Below are 19,389 nucleotides of genomic sequence, written 5' to 3' on the forward strand. Positions count from 1 at the left end.
ATATACAAATTAACATGAAAGTAATATAACACAAACATATGTGAGCAAGATTTTTTTTTCTGGATTGCAATAAATACATATCTAAATATAGATATGTTAGCACTAACTTCTTAATGTACATAATATCAACTAACATATTATAGAAAATATATGTGACATGTCTTAGATCTTTAAATTTCAAACACAGTCTCCAATATATCTCTAGAAACACAATGCAAACTGTCAGTTCTTTATATAATTCTTAAGATATTTTTTACCCAGATAACTTTTTTATGTAAGAAATTCCTCTTGGAATCGGTTCAACAGAATGATAAGTATACTAATTTAAAATGTTAAACAACATACTTTTTTTCAAAATTGAATTATCAACAAAATTGTATTTTGAAAACAACAGCAAAAGATCAACAGCAATAAATTCACTAATTCTTAAAACTTTAACAATAAAACAAACCTCAGCCCACAAATTATCAGTGTCAAAAGCATATTAATAAAAAATAGATAATATATGCTGCTGATCTTATTACTTTAAAAATTAAATTTCATAAAATTTTGATAATTAATTGTATTTCTGCAGTTAGCATAGAAAATACTCTAACAGCTCACAATTTGATATTGGCAGTTTCAATTAAGGTTTTATTCTAAACATTATTACAGAATGGCACAATGGTCTTCTTTGGTTTCATTTGGGTGTATCTTTGACCTTATCAAGATGACATGTTTATATATTGTTAGTCCAAACTGCAATAACATCTTGATAGCATATAAAATTCCATTAAGAATGTTTATTAATTGGGTATTGTCAAAAAACTTTTCCATAACAAACATGAATTTGAACAATGCTGCTGCTCATCTATATAGAAGCACTTGGCATGCATTTAAAGCTTACAAATTAAGAAATTGAAAGCATCCTGCTTTATACTTGAAAACTGGCATTGCGTTTAAATGTGCTTCAAAATAATAGGACAAATCCATGTAAATGAAGAGACATAAAATAACTATGCAAATACACTCTGCTTGAGCAAAGCTTTATACGTTTGGCAAAATAACTAACATTATTCTACATAATTCCTTTGAAAACTAGCTATCATTGAATTGTACATTTTTATATTATTTTAATGTTAAATGTTAAAATATAAATAAATGGATAATTGTAAACAAAGAAAAAAATTTTGGATGGGCGGATTTCAATTAAAAACATCATTAACATTTCTTGAGTCACATGAATGGCAGTATTTTACTGACACAGATGCCATTTTTTTCCTCTACACTGATTCCACAGTCATTAATTCTACTTCCTTTCACATTTCAATGTCATCATCATCATCATAATCAGAAGCCATTCTGTAGTTTGTTTTTCCTGTATGTCTGTTGGCGCTTCTCTGTAAAATTGAAGGAAATTTTTAAATCAATATTTGAATTTATTATATACTTAGTAGTAAATACGAGTAAATTGTATGTGTAATACAATCAATGGCAATTGTGCTGTATCAGCCATCCGTGATGATATTAATATCAGTCATGGTTGCAAAGGCTTTATCAAACCCCTAATCTGTACGAATAATATGCATTATGTCATGTCTCATGAAAAACATCTTAATGAGTTGTACTTGAGGTATATGTATATAATAAAGTGTATATGATATGGCTCTTTTAATATCACACACCGTATCAACCTTCTACCAATATGGTATTCTCTTTACATTCCTCAATGTTTACTTTATTGTATGATGTATTTGGCAGGGTGTTGTCTCAGGGACAATCTGAATGAAGATATTTGGCAGGGTCTTGTCTCAGGGACAATCTGAAGGAAGATATTTGTCAGGGGGTTGTCTCAGGGACAATCTGAAACAAGATATTTGGCAGGGTGTTGTCTCAGGGACAATCTGAATGAAGATGATTAATTATTCTGTACAGTGAGTTCATTGTCATTCTTGGTGTACTAATTATCACCGAGGGTTAACAGGAGTTGAGATTATCTAAGAATTCAAGTGTCCAATAAAATACAAACTTCCTTTTAGTCTGTATGAAGTATGTTTTGATAGCATGAAACTGTGTACAGTGGATTCATTAATTCTCATTGGTACCAACTTTCATGGATTGAGGAAAAATTGTATTTTTGTGGATATTTGATTTTGTGGTTTTGCCAAAATATGCATTCAAGCCTATAGAAAATTTGTACTTCGTTTAACATTCAAATTTGTGGTTTACCTTTGCCAAGGAATTACACAAAAATTGGTATCCCACGAATAATAATGAATATCAGTATGCACAAAAGTACAATTTTCCTCAATTCATGAAAAACGGTACCCACAAATATATTAAAATGAACCATCAGTGTTTCAATTTATTGAATCAACCACTTAGCTTCTTCATGAAAAATGAAAGAGAACAAAAGAAAAACAAAATGAAAGAATTTGTTATAGCTTCTTTTCTGTGCACATCACCTAACTGACTGTTAGTATACACATGATACACAATTCAAATGGAACAAACATCTATTCTAATTATTGAAGAAAAAAACAATACAAGCATATTTTAATTATATTTCAAATTCGCACTTTGAACACAAAACTATAACACATTCCTCCCCTCCCTAAATGACATGATCACTTATTATCAAACACCATATTACAGATATTTTTGGAAACAAAAATGCATACATTGTCAGGCTAAGCATACCCTTCTCGTAAATCAAAGTATTGGCAAACAGAAGTAGGCATCTAACATACTAGAAAAGTGCCCAAATATGTGTAAATATGAAGTTGTTCTGTGCAGCAAGTTTTTGAGAAAAGTGTGAAGAAAATATTTCTTAGACAAAGAAACAATTAAATTAAATGGACAGAAAAGGTGATTGCCGTAAAGCCCCACTTCTAGAGTGAAGGTATAACATTTTGTCATCATCTTACCTGTGAGGAGTTACTTGCTCTTGAATGTGCTGAGCCTGGTCTCATTCTATTTGGAGGAGTATATTGTCTTGAATGTGATGTTCGTGATGCCCGTCTACTGCTGGAAAAATCTTCTTCTTCATCTGATACATGTCTGAAATGAAGTAAGCATTATTTGAACACGAAGAAAACAAGAGTGAACAGGTTGAAATTTCTTGTCTGTGACCATTGGTGTAAATTGACATATTATGGAAAAGAAGGTCAGACAACAAAATCACTGCATGCACTTGAAAAACACAAAACAAAGGAACACCACTTTTATCCATGGATCATTCACGTTAGGTGATGACATGCTCAGTAACATTAATTATTTATAGGTAAAAAGTTTTCCTTTTTAACTTTTGAACTTTTGATTTCCTCCCTTAATACTTTCTGTGCAATGTTTGAATTTTAAAGCAAGAGGTAGTTATTTTCCAAATAATTGGTTTCTGACAAACTAAAGTATGTCATAAGGACCTAAGAGCTACGGTTCTGCACTTAAAGTCAAAATAGAAAACTAACTGCCAGATTTATGTACAAAACAATAAACGAATAAACAGCTGCGCCATAAACGCATGATACGCCCATCGTTTTTTCAAAGAATAAAGTTCAATAACTTCTCAGTGTCATATCAGAAATTTATGAAAAACTAAAGGGAGGTTATCTCAATAGATATAAACCAGTCACCAAAGTTTCATGAAAACTGCTCAAATCACTTTAAAGATATTGTCCGAAAATTGGAAAATCACCCCTTTTTTATAAATAAAATCACATAACTCTGAAACGTAAAATCTTTGATCAGATAATGGTATGCCAGTACTGTGAATGAAAATGAAAGGCAACAGTATAAGTTCTTCAAAACAACATACCTCATTCTTTTCATTTTATCTTTTCTGTTATTGTGACCTTTCAAACTTGAATATATCAGTTCTGTAGCATCTGTTAAGGATTCATCTTCAGTCTCACTCTCATCGTAATATTGGAACTTATGTATTCTTTGTTGTCGTGACTGATGGCCTTTCAGTGCTGCTGTTATAGTGTCTGCTGCCTGAGATAAGATAAGAAGATAAACCTTTCAGTGTTAGTTCAATGGTAGGGACAAGTAGAGCTATTTTTTTAAGGTCAAAAGACATTAAGGGTAGTATATGAAAATATAAGTTTCTAATACTAGTAACTGAATTAAAATACATCAAGATATAGTACTTGAAATCGCAAATTTTTCTTCATCCTGGAAAATAAATAGATCAAAAATTAAGGAAACCACAGCATTATGATTTTCCCAATCTCAAATCAATTCTATTTTCTCAATGATCACATATACTCCAAAACATTTTGTTGATAGATTTTTTTTTTTTAATTTGTCAAAAAGCTTATAAAAGAATAGATAAAATTGAGAATGGAAATGGGGAATGTGTCAAAGAGACAACAACCCGACCATAGAACAGACAACAGCAGAAGGTCACCAACAGGTCTTCAACGCAGCGAGAAATTCCCGCACCCGGAGGCGTCCTTCAGCTGGCCCCTAAACATATGTATGATAAAATATTGTTGTCTCATATACATTCCCATTATATAAATTCATTTTAAAATTTAAAATTTCTGATATATATTGCTTATTATAACACTTCTCTTTCCTATTTTTTTCTTTCTCTTTTGTGGCAGAATTTTGTTCTATGCAACATGTGTCACTGTTGGTAAAAATTTGTTTACCTCATCATAATCAGCTTCATATTTACGATGTTTGAAACCCGTCCATTCATTCTGTATTTTCTTGGCTGCTCTGTTTTCCACAAACTTTTGAACTTTAACCTTAAAAAGTAATTACAACATATTGTTTCAAAGTATTTTCACTTTAAATAAAAGTGAAGCTTAAAAATAAGTCTTGCTCCAGACCAATACTTTAGAAATTAAGGCACCATTCATAAAAGGTATCAACTATATTTGGAGTTGAGTCATTTGTGGCAAAATTATGTGCTTCCAAGGGAACAACAATCATTATAAACTCCTACATATTTTCAACCACTCATTTTTGGTTACCGGTACTAGCCTCAATAACAAAAAATTATATTCATATGTTTGTTTTGAAAAACACGTCAAGACAAATTCATTATCGATCTGACAAAAAACTGTGAAGCCATCCCAGTGAACAGCAATGAAAGATATATCACAATATAATTATTTCTTAAGACTATTCAAGAAAAAAAGTATGGGTAGAGGGGGTGGAAAGCATTTATATACTCATATCCACTCTCTTTGCCATTTCTTCAAGAAATCTCAGAGTATGCTTCATAAAGTTTTATTTTAAACTTCTTACACCAGAAACTGTTAATAAGAAGTGCCATCCAAGCCCATATCCTTTTCCCATATATTTTTTTCTTAAACAGTCCTAATAATTCTTAGAAATTACCATCCACCTGTTTTCCTTTAAAAATAATAAGACATTCTTTTCAATGACCATGGGATTTAAAATAAAAATGAGTCTATATTTTTTCTGTGAAATGAATTGGAGAAAAAAAAAAATGGTGTAAAATCATATACATGATATACATGTATTATATATATGTTATTCAAGACAAGCATTCCCAAGTGAAACATGATATATGATCCAAATGCTAGATGTAGTTTTATATCATGGTGTTTTTTACCATCTGTTCATATAATGACTCCTCCTTTACACAGCCATTTTTACATCCTTTGGGAGATTTTGGAGATTGTGGTTTTTGGTTCTTCTAAAATTCAACACATTTATTTTGTCATATTTTATCCTACACTAACTGTATATATATGATATAAGTAAAGATTTCTAAGGTTCAATAAAAAATCACTTTAACTAATATACAAAATGTACCACACACTATTATGTTTGAGAGAACAAAAATTTTACCAAACTGTAAACACTTATAACTTTTAAGAAAATTATACTTTAAGATTAACTATTAATTCATAAAAATAAAAGGCCCCATATTGCAGTACATGAAAATATGTATCCAATTTATTTCAAGATTTGCTGAAAGAAATAGGGATTACAGTAATTTTAAAAATAGCCACTTTGATGAACATTATAGTTTTATATTTAAAACGGAGTTTTTGTCTTATTTCATTTAAAACACATACATCTCTTTCCTTCTCCTCATCTCCTTTCTTAGTTCTCCATCCTCTTTGTATTTTCTTTGCTGCATGTTGTTGTCGTAATCTTTCTACTTTTTCCTGAATGTAAAAAAACAGTTGAAATTTTTAACATCAATCATGTGTAAAACTAAATATCAATTTGATATCTAAATAAAAGGAGATATGTGGCATACATGTAAATGTCATAGAGACAACAATACAACATCACAAGTAAACAAAAATAGACATCTAGAGGTGAAATCCTTCAAAAAAAAGACATTTAGAGGTCATGCCATCAATCATGGATAAGCACTATTGTATGAAAAGTTCTAAATCCTACCCAATTAAAAGTAATTTATTTATAAAAATGGGCAGAGAATAAAATCAATTAAAATGATCTATATCAACCCTCAATATCAAATTGCCTAACAGACAAAACTATCAAAAGGAAGCAGCAAAAACTCTAATGAAATTCTTGACTTAAGATAAGAACATAAATGTAAACATGAGAATTTAATTTTCAACTTTTTTTTAAATCCTTTACTATAAATATACATTTTAATTTTAAGTGACTTCCAAAACCTATACCCAATGCCATTTTTGTGGAGTATTCCTTAAGTTCATACCATATTTGTGTTTAAATAAGAAAATATGAATTAATGGAAGAGTTTCATCCTAAAATTGGATGTCAATTTATTGCAAACAATGTACCTGATTCAAAGATTAGAATAATAAATAAAAAAGAATAGACAATTGGTGACCAAATTGTAATTTTGACATTTTATATTTGCTGCAAAAACCAAGTTAAATGTAAATATACAAATGCATTGCATACAAAATATATAATTTGTGTTCATCTCGATCACCAGAATCATTCATACCCCACATTTAATAATACCATTGAAAACATTTCATTATCAGGGATCAGGATGGGCTTGGCCAATGTTGCAAAATGTGATTTTCAATTTCATCTAACAAAATAATATTGCTGGTGGCAAAATTTCTGGTGCCACTATTTTTTCTGTGTACAAAATTTTCATTTTAACTGTAACTGTAATTAAATCAATACCAGGGACCAATACAGGTAAGTTTTTTTTACTTCTAGCATGTGCCAATATCACCGGTACAGGCGCATTTACTTAAGGATTCCATTTTTCCTTTGATGATTATAAAACAATGTATGTTACTGATAGACCCTAATGGCTGAGTAAACAAATTATCAACTGATTGACCAAAACATGCACCTGTTGATAATTAGGTCAATTGTCTTCATGACCCATTTGGGATAATTGAAAATAATTTCCAAACCTCCAAAGAAGTAACCATTTTATATTTTAATCTTTAAATAGAAGTGAAATAGTGGTTACAAGAAATCATCCTGATGTTTAATTACTTTTTTAAACAAAAAATTTTGTAGTTTCTTCAAGGTTAAACAGTATTATTTTTCGGTTCAAATGTAAACAATCATAGATGTTCTGATATGCTTGCCATTTAAGCTCCAAAAAGCCTTACAAATGCTTAACAATTAGGCAGGAAACTTTTATTGAAAAAGGAAATAACCAAATGTAATGCATGTCTTAAAAGATGAGCAAGCAAGTAAATTGGCTCAAATAATTTGAAATATTGATGCAGGAATTATCTGGTGACAACCTTTTGAAGGTCAGTGAAAATTACATATCAATATGAAAGGTTGTAGTTTTGTCCCCTTTACTGCAAGGTTGGAGGTCAACATGCAAGTATTAATTAATAAATCAACAAAATTAAAGTTGTTTTGCTGATCGATAAACCCTAGAAGAAGTTGTGTTCTGTATAATTTTAACAAGAATCTACATAAGGGAAATAACTCACAACTAAAATTACATCATATAGAAAACTATCATTTGGTTGACAAATGTTTTATCATGCTTGGTTTTACATGTACTAATGGAATATCTCTCATTCAATTATAAACAAAAGAAATGTGGCCAATCTTACAACATGAATCATTGGTCATAGGTAAAATCAATGTTTTCAATAAGATAATTCATTTTCAATTGTATTTTCAAACATGGTGTATATGTGAAAAGAAGACAGTCAGAGTGAATACCTATCAGTTGCAACCATTTACACAAGGCTTTATTGATGTGTAAAATTGCTAAGTGAGCAATTTGTGACAGCAAAATTGTAGACCATAAAATATATAATTCCGTCATTTGTGAGATATGCATCCTTGACCTACACAAGACAACACTTCTTACTCTTTCTTTTTCCTGTTGTCTTTGTTTTTCGATTTGTCTCTGTTTTTCAAGCTGTCTTTCTACTTCTTTTTGTTTATCAATCTGTCTTTCAATTTCTCTTTGTTTTTCTATTTCTAACTGACGTTGTCTTTCTAATTTTAACTGTCGTTCAATATGTATTTGTCTTTCAATTTGAATTTGTTTTTCAATTTCTCTTTGTTTTTCAATGTCATGTTTATGTGTTCTCCAATTTCTCTGAATTTTCTTTGCAGCATTTTTTTTACACATACTTTCTATTTTTTCCTGCATTTAACAAAGAAAAAGATGAAAATAAGAAGAATAAAGACTTTTTTTTAACTTTTTAAAGTTATTATAATAAGCAATAATCTTTCAAACAGTAACTATTTCTGGAAAATTTTAAACATGCATAATTTTTTTTATAATTTTTTGAATTACCTCCCTTTCTCTAGCTGACCTATCACTTCTACCACTATGAGGTCGACTTTCAGCCCTGACACTTCGAACACTTGATGGTCTTTCACCTCGTACACTAGAAGGTCTTTCTCCACGTACACTGTACTCCCCACTGCCATCACTTCTAGCACTTAATGGTCTGTCACGTCTACCTGATGGTGGTCTGCCTGGCCTAAAACATTATATCTAAACTTCAAACAATTTCTGTTTATGGCTAAAGACATACTTTACTGCCTGGCCTTAAACATTATAATTATACCTCAAACTAACTCTGTTTATGATTAAACACATACTATAATTTTTAAAGGATAGAGAACTTGCATAATAATTCGTTTTCAAATACTCAAAAGTTTCATTCTAATTTAAATTAATTTTGGTAGAATGATGAAAAAAACTATTAGATGTTTTTTGAGAAATAACTGCTTGTTTGTTTTTTTTACAATATAGTATAGCATATTCTCAGTACTATCAAAGAACTTTAGTTCTTAACTGGGTCTAGGACAAATGCCTCCTAGGACAACAGCCCCTGTACTGTAATTACCTTGTCATACTTTTCATTAAGGTGTTCAGACCATGATCACTACATAGGACTTAACAAGAATGTGTCCATAGAACACGGATGCCCCACTCGCACTATCATTTTCTATGATCAGTGGACCGTGAAATTGGGGTTAAAACTTTAATCTGGCATTAAAATTAGAAAGATCATATCATAGGGAACAGGTATACTAAGTTTCAAGTTATTGGACTTCATCAAAAACTACCTTGGACGGATGGACGAACGAACTGACACACAGACCGAAAAACATAATGCCTCTAGGTGGCACATAAAAAGTACCAAAGATCTGATTTCAAAGTATTCCAAACATGTGATTCTCAAAGTAATATACCCATATATATCTGTCATGTTTGTAATCAACTTAAATCTACATGGGATTTTCTGTTGCTAAGCAGCAACCATGAAATGCAACAAGAACCATTGGTTACCTGCCCTATTTCTACTTCTGTTGAATATGTATTCATATTGCAGTTATTCTTACATCTGTTGCATATTTATTTTTTTAATTTTTCACTGAAATTAAATTTTCCTCTTCATACACTATACATACGTAGTAGGTGATCTGCTTGTTCTTCTTCCTGTCTGTTCTTCCAATTCAATAATTTCTTTTCTGTGAAAATAAAAATTACCAATAGCATTATTCTATGAGATCTTTATAAAGAGGACATTATATCATAAGAGATTGAATGAAATCTCTACTGGTGTAACTAACTTGCAGTTGATCTGGAGTCTAAGAATTTTTTAGGTTCCAACTCTCATTAATTGTCAATAATTTCCTGTTTTCCTGGTTATTTAATATCACTGATTTATATCATTATCTATCTCATTAATTTGAACAACATACATTTCTTTGATTAGTTAAATAAACTGTTGACAAAGAGATATCTCATCTTAATGTTGTTTTGATACTAGTTATATAATGCAAATTGTAAAATTCAAATCGCAATATTTTAGAATGTAAATAAAACATTCAAAGTAAATTAACCATGACTGAAGGTGTAGGGCCAAATAACCTGGGTGGAAATGAGATGTCACTGCTAGTACAACTGAATACCAAATACCATTGACATATAAACTTACCAAATGTTTATGCTGGAAGGGCAGACCAAAGAAAGAAAATAACAATTATATTATAATACCATATGTCTAATTTTAACAGGCATATACAATATAAACATACTTTACAGCTTTTCTATAAAAGCATGCAAAGCAAACCTTTGATCAACTTGCTTGCTATGTTTGTTTGGATGTTTGTAAACAACAGGTAGGTAGTCTAGTTCAGTCTGTTTACTATATACTGGAATTTGATTGGACAATAAACATTAACTTCATTTAAATGTTAAGGTTCACATTGTACGTCAATTTTTATTGTCCAATTAAAAACCAGTATATATTAAACAGACTGAAACTCCGCCTACCCTTTTGTTAACAAAAATCCAAGCAAACATAGCAAGCAAGTCGATCAAAGGTTTGCTTTGCATGCTTTTATAGGAAAGCTGTAAGAGATGAAATCCTTTGGTTCTTATTTAGACAGATGATTTTCCTTTATATGAAATATTCAGGCAAATAAAACTTATATAGAAACTAGGTCTACCAAAAGCCAAAACAAAACTTACTCTTTATCATCAAGTTTTCTGTACAGTAATTCTTTTTCATTTTGTAATTTTGTAATTTGTCTGCCCTGAGTCTCTACTTTATCCATTAGTTCTGTCTCTCGTTTGTCTAATTGGTCTAGTCTCTGCTCCATGCTACCTTCTAAGGCTATTTTACCTAAAAACATCAATACCAGGATTGAAAATATAGGTAAAAAATACTACTATATACATCCTTTTTTATCTAAATTATATTCTCAACCAATATATCTATAGTGTACAATTGTATTGATACTGTTTAATACAGGATAAGTAGAAAATCAGCTTATGGAGTTTGAAAAATAATAAGATCTGAAGCAAAGGTATAAATTTTGCATTATGACACTAAAAAGTTTAGATTGAATTAGGTACTGTCAAATTATACTTATAACTGGCCACTAGACTGACATTTACATTTACAACCCAGTAGCTTTCAATCAGTATAAAAATGAAAATAAAACTGCTTCTACGAATGGCTTTTTGAATAGACCTTAATGCTATTTGGATATCTGCAGCACTTGACCTGATAATCAGCAACACTTGAACTATTGTTGCGCAAGACATTTTCCATTGTGACGTCAAAATTTTATGGGAACCTTTGTGATGTCCAGTATTGGAAGACAATAGAGATAAAGTCTATTCTATCTAAAATACAGGGGGCCTCGGTGGCCGAGTGGTCTAAGTAGTTACTACTGTAATCACTAGCCAGTCAACACTGAGGTTGTGAGTTCGAATCCCGCTCGTGCGGGTGCACTCGACTCCAATCTTAATTGACTAGGATTGTCAGTTTTCCTATCGAAGGTCGGTGGTTTTCTCCGGGCGCTCCGGCTTCCTCCACCAATAAAAACTGGCGGCCACGAAATAGCCCAAAAGCGGTGCTTAAAAGTGGCGTTAAAACACCAAAAATCAAATCAAATCAAATCTAAAATACAATTTTTTTTTTAACTTAAATTTCACTTGCTAGTTGGTTTCATTGTTCAATTTTCAGACAACTTCTGCTAGTTTCATGAATGCTAAATGGAAACAGTTGTTTCTGGTAAACCACAAATAATACTTTTCCTATTTGAATGGGTGAAAAAAGGTGATACTACATAATAAAGGAAGAAGACACACTCTTTCTTCTTGTCCTCTATATAAAAATTGGTTGATTGATTGATTGGTGTTTAATGCCACTTGCAGCACTATTGCCTATTTCTTGGTGGTCAGTTTTTATTGGTTGAAGAAGCGGGATTGCCGGAAGAGAACCATGACCGTCTGCAGAAAAACTGATAATCCTAGTCAAATAAGATTAGAGTCAAGCACACCTGCCACATAATTGATTCAAACTCATAACCTCAATGTTGATAGGCTAATGATACAGTAGTTGAACTACTAATCGAAAAACACTCAGCCACCGAGGTCCTCCTCTCGATGTAGAAATATAAATCTAATTAAATTATCTATATACATTATTATATACCTTGCTTATCAGCTTTGTAAACTTTGTCTGTCTTCGACTTTTGCTGAAATAAATGCATATGATATAGTTGAAATATAATATTGTATGCATACTAGCTGTAGGATGACACCAAGCTCAACAATAAATTAATTTGTGAGGTTAGAAAAATGTTTTGTTACAGTTTTTAATTTTGCTGAATAAATCATTTAAAACTATGGCATAACAAGTAGAAACTGTGAGTTATTGCTCATTAATTATACATGTGCTTTATGTATTCTGTAATCAGCAAGTTGAAGAGCAATGGATATGAAAATGCATCACATAGTATAGCAGGTTCAAATAAAGCCTGATAACAAATTTCAAGAAGCTCTTATTTGTAGTCCTCTAAAACATTTGACAAATATTTCATACATGGCCATTATGTGGTAAAATATATAAGTATTCAGTATGCTGGAACTTGATGAGCTATGAATATGAAAAACATCCCAAGTTAAAGCATGTTCACATGAAGCCTAATACCAAATTTCAGGTAGCTCTTAATTGTCATTCCCTAGAAAAATACTACTAAATTTCATACATGGCCATTCTGTTTCAGAATATTTATTTTAGGTAAACAGGAAGTTGATGAGAACTAAATCTGAAAGGCATCACTCATTTTAGAATATTCACATGAAGAGTGATAACAAATATCAGGGAGCTCTTATTTGTCATGCCTTCCAAAATGTGACAAAAATAATGAACAAAGGACAAAGATATGAACAATTTATAGTTAAAAGTATGGTCTTAAACAATGAACAAAACCCATACCATAGAAGGCTATAAAAGTTTGATTTCAAAAGGGAGGTTACTCTATTGTACTGTTTTAGAAAGTGAAAATGGATATAATTAGTTATGCTGCATATAGATTGTATTTTTTTGTCTTTAATCATACTTTCTCAATCTTTCTAATAGCTGCTATTAGCTGCTTTCTGTTCATGTCCTCATATTCACCTATAATTTGACCAAAAAAAAAATTAATTAACAAAAAATTATAACTACATAGTATGTGCAATATAAAATGTTATTATCACAACAGAAAAAATATTGATTGCTCTGTTCTTATTTTATTTTCTAATCTTTTTTTTTTTTTTTTTTATTATTTATCAGACATCAACTAATTTTTTTTCCATCTCCAGCGTCATGCTAACAGCAAATCCTTTTTTTTTATTCATGATGTTATTAACAATTTACAAAAACGATAGCATTAAATCAACATTGCAGTTTTTTTTTATTTTCAATCATTTATTCTTGCATATTTTTAAAGAAAAATAATTTATGCTAATTTAAATGTTCCAATATTAATAAAAAAATAATATGGAGAATAATTATATGTAATTATGATAAAATTTGGAGATTTTTTAAAGGTCCCTGATTATACATTCTAAGCAATTAAATTGTTTAAAATGGTCATTTTGAGCTAAATATTTACTATCAACATTTCAGATTAACTTCTTTTTTTCAGAAAAGGAAGGAAGAGAATTTACACAATCTATCTATTTCATTTTTACCGCTACTATCTTTGTCATCTATTTGTCTGTTGAGATCCTCTTTCAATCCATGACTCTCAGACTTCAGCTGCTCGTTTTCTTTGTTTAATCTAAGGATTGCTTCATTTAAGGCTTTTATTCTCTTGTCAGTTCCTGGTTTTGCAGGCCTACATAAAAAATATAAATTCATAAAGTACTGTAAATTCATAATTGTTTACAATGTTTTATTATTCCAAAAGGGATACATTTTGCAAAAATAGAAACTTGCATTTCAATTATCTCTACAATTACTTGTAAGCAGCATTTTCTGAAATCATAATAATAAATCTTGCATTTATTTCTATTGTTCAAATATCTGAATTCACCTAATAGCAATGCATGCAGCAGCACAATACCTTTCTTATTCTTATACCATATTATTACATTACATGCCTTTTATCACAATTGATTTTGATGTTATCCAATACATGTGTATATCAATAAATGCAACTTTGTCATCAAAGAACTGAAAATTTCTGTGGTAAAATGTGAGTGAAAAGTACTATCCTCTGTGTCAAGATCACTAAGTTTTAGCTTATCTATTTGAATATCATCGTTTAATATAGGACATTACATGCTTAATTGTGTCAATATTAATTACTATCTTTGCAAGTAAGTAAATTGTAATATTATTCTAAAATGGGAATTGTTTTTCATGAAACACTTTTTATATTGAAACATTGGACTAAATATTCGAAGCCAATAGGACCTTTACCAAACAATATCCTTTCATGGGACCGAAAGACAGGGGTACCCCCTCCCCCTCCTTTCGAGCACTGTTATCATAAATAAAATTTGATATTGATGCAAAGCACTACAAAATTTACCAGTGGTACTATATATACATACCCTAACCCATGAGCACCTGTTCCTTTCGAGTTCTGTAGTCTTACAATTTCTTGAAAACAAACTTCTAATTGCTGTTTAAGTTCATCTATTTTTGTTGTTTTAAGGTCTGTTTGTAATTTTCTGCAAAAAAATATAAGATAAAATGGCAAATCTTTCTCAGGTGACATACATTAACATCTCCAAGTTTAAATGAATAACAGTAACATAGTAAGATTTCTATAAATTCAAACAATAACAATTTCATAAATAAAATATCAAAGAAAACTAATTGTGCACTTGGCTGGTTAAAAAAAAAACCCAAAATCAAGTACTTTAAACTTATGTTATATAAATTATCATTTTTTTTCAGTCACAGCATGCTAAGGCCAGAGGTTTTTAATTTGTTGATTTCAAGCAGTCGCTGAACCATGAAAATGAGGTCAAGGACAATTAACATATGACAGACGGAAACTTCGTAACATAAGGTATATGCATACAAGGTATGAAGCATCCAGGTCTTCTACCTTCTGAAATATAAAGCTTTATACAAATAGTTTACGCTGCCACCGGATAGTACTCCTTAAGTCTTGCAAGGCGAGACAAAAACCCCAGTCTTACAGGAATTTATTTCAGCCGTTTGATATCAGTAGTATCATGTGTATTTTATCATAAATCCAATCTGTTAAGGTAATATTTTTATTTCTTTTGTTTGTAAAGAGAAATAATGAAATTTCATACATTTATAGTACTTTGGTTTTAAAGTTTTGATGTGAAGCAAAATTAATGTCATAAACAACATCACAAAACAACATCATTATTTAGAACTAAAAACATTATTTTTTTTAATGTTGTAAGTTTTAAATAGGATTTAATTTTCCTAGAGACTTTCAACTTTCACACATCACAACATATCAAACATTTGTTATACTACAATCTTAATTTTTCCATTAATTTGTTTGGTTTTTATATCTGTCTGTGAAACTAAACATGTATATTTAATACTGTAAATTAAATATTTTTTCCAAGCAATTTAATCTCGTGACTTTGGTAAGTAGAAAATAATTTCAAAATTTTAAAATGCAAGGAATACATCAAACTTGAACCTCTTTTATATGAACAGTATCACCAATGTCAAGGCTACGTCGGCTAGAAAGTACTAAACCTAAAGGAATGTATCTGTTAAAAATGTTGAGTAACAGTATCACCAATGTTGAAGCTATGTTGGCTAGAAAGTACTAAACCTGAAGGAATGTATCCGTTAAAAATGTTGGGTAACAATAGTTATCATTGATGCATATCAATATGAAAGAGATAAAAATAAACTTACACATAAGCAGATTCTCTATCTCTGTTTTGAATTTCTAATTTTAGAATTTTCTGTTTTAAGCTGTGAATAACTGAGGCAGAATCTTGCTGTTTTGTACCTAATGTTCTCCGTACATCATCACTCTGAAATCAAACAAATATCAAAAGTAACTATCTTTTACCTTGATTTTTGATTGGTTAACAGTTATTCAAATCTGTGTGGTTCTGTTAGATATCTATGATAATGTTCATTTTAAGAAATTGTGCATTTAATAAAATTTTCATGATTAGGAAGAGAAAGGACATGAAGAGGGTGTCCTAAGATAAAAATCGAAAAAAAAACAGAGCAAAAACCTTTATATCAAAATACCAGCAATTGTTGTTCTCCATCTTGACTGTTGCAAGATGGTCTTTGAAGATAATGTAAAAACTCACAAACTGCAGCAATACATATGTGTTCTTCACAAAAAATGCAAAAATCATTTATCATAGTTCAAACCATACCATTTGACATCCATAAAGAGAAATCATTCATTAAGATGAACTGATGTATTACAAGCGTATCCAACATCAGTTTATATAAAAAAAGTTTTGACTTACCTTTTTGGGGTCAAGAAGACCAGATATTTCTTTTTCCTACACAAAAAAAAGAAAAGCATTAAACTAGAATAATACATATTTATAGTTTTCACTGACAACTAACAGGTGACATTAAAGAAAAGAAGATAAACAGGATGGATTCATTGGAACATTAAACAATCAACAAAAAAATTCAAGAAACAAAACAAATAGTTTTTTTTTTTTTATTATTATATTTTCTCTTCCCAATTTCAAAGGCCAAATAAAAAGATCAATATTGGTTCTAAGTATCAACCTTTGACCAATATCAGGATCTTGAACTAAAGATCACTATTCAATATGGGACTCTCTGGATGATATCAGAGACGACATGGAATATGTCATGTAATAACCTCTTAAAATATTACTTTAAGTAAAAAAAAAAAATTACAGAGAAGAATTTGAGAAAAATTTCTTGTCATGCATCTGACTTGGTCAAATCATATTGATATGCAATATTGTAGATATGAACTGATAATGAAGTGTTTTGCATATTTATATTGTAAAATATCAGCTGCTAGTCACAATACAATTTTGATGAAGTAGGTGCAGCAAACAAGCTCAAAAAGCTTCATATTATGAAAAACAGCTGATTTTAACAATATCTAGATAAAGAAAATCTGAAAATTGATTAATCAGATTTTATTTTCGTAGTTTTCATGTTTGAAACAATATTTTTACCTTGTTTTACTGGAAAAAGACTGGATAACTTTGGGTCAATGTCATGTCAAACTTTATTAAAACAGTCAGGGTCAAACACAATTGATGTCATATAAGATATAAGAAGATGTGGTATGAGTGCCAATGAGACAACTCTCCTAGTCACAATGTATAAAAAGTAACAATTATAGGTCAAAGTACGGCCTTCAACACGGAGCCTTAGCTCACACCGAACAGCAAGCTATAAAGAAAATAAAGCCCTGATATGAGATTTTACAAAGAGCTAAACAGGGTGAAACAGGCACAAGGAAAACCTATAATCTTAAATATCACCATACTGTGGATTCGTTATTGTTCTTTGGATATTAATATTCGTGGATATCGTGGGTAAAGTTAAACCACAAATATAAATGTTCAAAGAAGTACAAATTTTCTATTGGCTTGAATGCAGACTTTGGCACAAAAATATCAGTTTTCCTCAATCCACAAAAATTGGTATCCACTAAAAATAAATTAATCCACCGTAATTCTTAATACAGTATGGATACTTAAAAGTGGAGAACAATTTTAAAACTACAAGGTTTCAATGGTGTATGCCAGTATCAATTTGATTGGATTATCATTGCTTACCTTTTTAATATTATCTTCTTCGGTTCTCCTAACTTTTGACTTTAGTTCATTCTTTTCTTGATTAAGACCTTGGATAATCTGTAATAAATATCACATGTCAAAAATTAATAGCCTTATTCGAAATTATAAAAAAAAATATATAAACCTCACCAATTCAAGAATTCAATTATTTACACCATAAATATTCAAGTAATCTGTAAAAATAAAAAACTTAAGTCTTACCCATTTCCTGAACAATTTGTTCCATTCAAAGGTGAAATGTAAGAGATATTGCATTGAAAACTTTTTGTGAACAAAAGAGAGAGAGAGAGATAGTGAGACAATAAACAGATAGACACAAATTGAAGTTCTATATATATATGTGTGGGAGACATAATTTCTAGGAGTCTGTAAAATCATTTGCAAACAGCTTTCGGCTACATTTTTAGTGAGCTTTGAAAAAAAATATTTGTATAGATAACTGTAAATGTGAATAATTATAATAATGTATGGTTTATCACTTAGATCATACCTTTTTTAGCTCAAGCACCTGGTCATAATATTCTTCTGGTGTTTTATATGCTGGGGCTCCAATGGGAGGTTTTGCTGTAATAGAAAACACTCAATTGAATTGCTACAAATTTATCAAAACTATTACCATGATAAACGGTATGAAAAGAAATCTAAATTTATATTAATAATTTACCCATATTAATTATAAGAGAGAGTAAAACAAAATATCCCCACAGTGACTCTAGTTCTAATTATTTAAGAATTATCCACTGTGGAAAAAATTGAAATTGTAAATACAATGCCTATACAAAGCCTGCACTGCCTATGACCATTTAGACTTTCTAAATTTTAAAATGATATATGAAGGTTCACTGACAAAATTCCAGTTGTCTGATTTTTTTCAATGATTTTACATTTAGAACTAACTTAAACCATTGAACGCTTAAAAAAATAACATAATTTGCACACCTAATTCCTTTAAAAATCTAAACCATTTTAATAAAATGCCTTGATATTCAGGTGCAAAATTAATTCATATAGTATTATGTAACAGATATGAATATTGCTGTGATCAACACATCTCATAAATTTTATGGTTAAATAGTAGATAACTTTCTTTGTAATGTTTGCTTATAAGGGAGAGAAAAATAATATGAATCAACGAGATCTATCACAGCCTTACTTGTTGGATCCCCATATTTCTGTGGCTTTTCTGCGCCCATCATCTGCCTCATATATGCTGAAGTACTGAGATACGCCATGTCTTGTTCACGTGGTCGTTTCCCAGAAAATGTGTTCATACCAGTACTTTCTGTACTCCTTCCTACAATTACACAAAAAACAAATAATTATGATGTTTTGGGTCACACAATATACTCTGCAAGTTTACCTTGATTCAATTTTATATTTGCAATTGTAAAATTAAAAAAATTCTAGCTGGC

The 19,389-nt window shown here is 30.2% G+C and overlaps 1 protein-coding gene across 4 annotated transcripts in view; it reads right to left on the bottom strand.

Moving 5' to 3' along the window:
• Positions 1 to 655: 655 nt before the first annotated feature.
• Positions 656 to 19,389, bottom strand: part of LOC127709907 (trichohyalin-like) — a 34,366-nt gene continuing 15,632 nt past the window's right edge. Inside the window, exons 6-23 of one of the 4 annotated variants that reach the window (XM_052215601.1) lie at positions 19,131 to 19,271; positions 18,468 to 18,541; positions 17,957 to 18,034; positions 16,649 to 16,684; positions 16,071 to 16,192; positions 14,765 to 14,884; positions 13,874 to 14,043; positions 13,282 to 13,340; positions 12,372 to 12,414; positions 10,898 to 11,051; positions 9,832 to 9,891; positions 8,705 to 8,894; positions 8,270 to 8,551; positions 6,039 to 6,131; positions 4,635 to 4,733; positions 3,794 to 3,972; positions 2,907 to 3,039; positions 656 to 1,379 (exon numbers count right to left, since the gene is read on the bottom strand). In XM_052215601.1, coding sequence (XP_052071561.1) covers positions 1,299 to 1,379; positions 2,907 to 3,039; positions 3,794 to 3,972; positions 4,635 to 4,733; positions 6,039 to 6,131; positions 8,270 to 8,551; positions 8,705 to 8,894; positions 9,832 to 9,891; positions 10,898 to 11,051; positions 12,372 to 12,414; positions 13,282 to 13,340; positions 13,874 to 14,043; positions 14,765 to 14,884; positions 16,071 to 16,192; positions 16,649 to 16,684; positions 17,957 to 18,034; positions 18,468 to 18,541; positions 19,131 to 19,271 — 2,114 coding nt within the window. In that variant the 3' untranslated portion in view covers positions 656 to 1,298. The remainder of the gene's footprint in view (positions 1,380 to 2,906; positions 3,040 to 3,793; positions 3,973 to 4,634; positions 4,734 to 6,038; positions 6,132 to 8,269; positions 8,552 to 8,704; positions 8,895 to 9,831; positions 9,892 to 10,897; positions 11,052 to 12,371; positions 12,415 to 13,281; positions 13,341 to 13,873; positions 14,044 to 14,764; positions 14,885 to 16,070; positions 16,193 to 16,648; positions 16,685 to 17,956; positions 18,035 to 18,467; positions 18,542 to 19,130; positions 19,272 to 19,389) is intronic. The other 3 variants (XM_052215603.1, XM_052215602.1, XM_052215604.1) reach the window with 3 other exon arrangements.

The sequence above is a fragment of the Mytilus californianus genome, unplaced genomic scaffold (assembly GCF_021869535.1).
Source record: "Mytilus californianus isolate M0D057914Y unplaced genomic scaffold, xbMytCali1.0.p SCAF_7, whole genome shotgun sequence".
In the NCBI taxonomy this organism is placed as follows: Eukaryota; Metazoa; Mollusca; class Bivalvia; order Mytilida; family Mytilidae; genus Mytilus; species Mytilus californianus.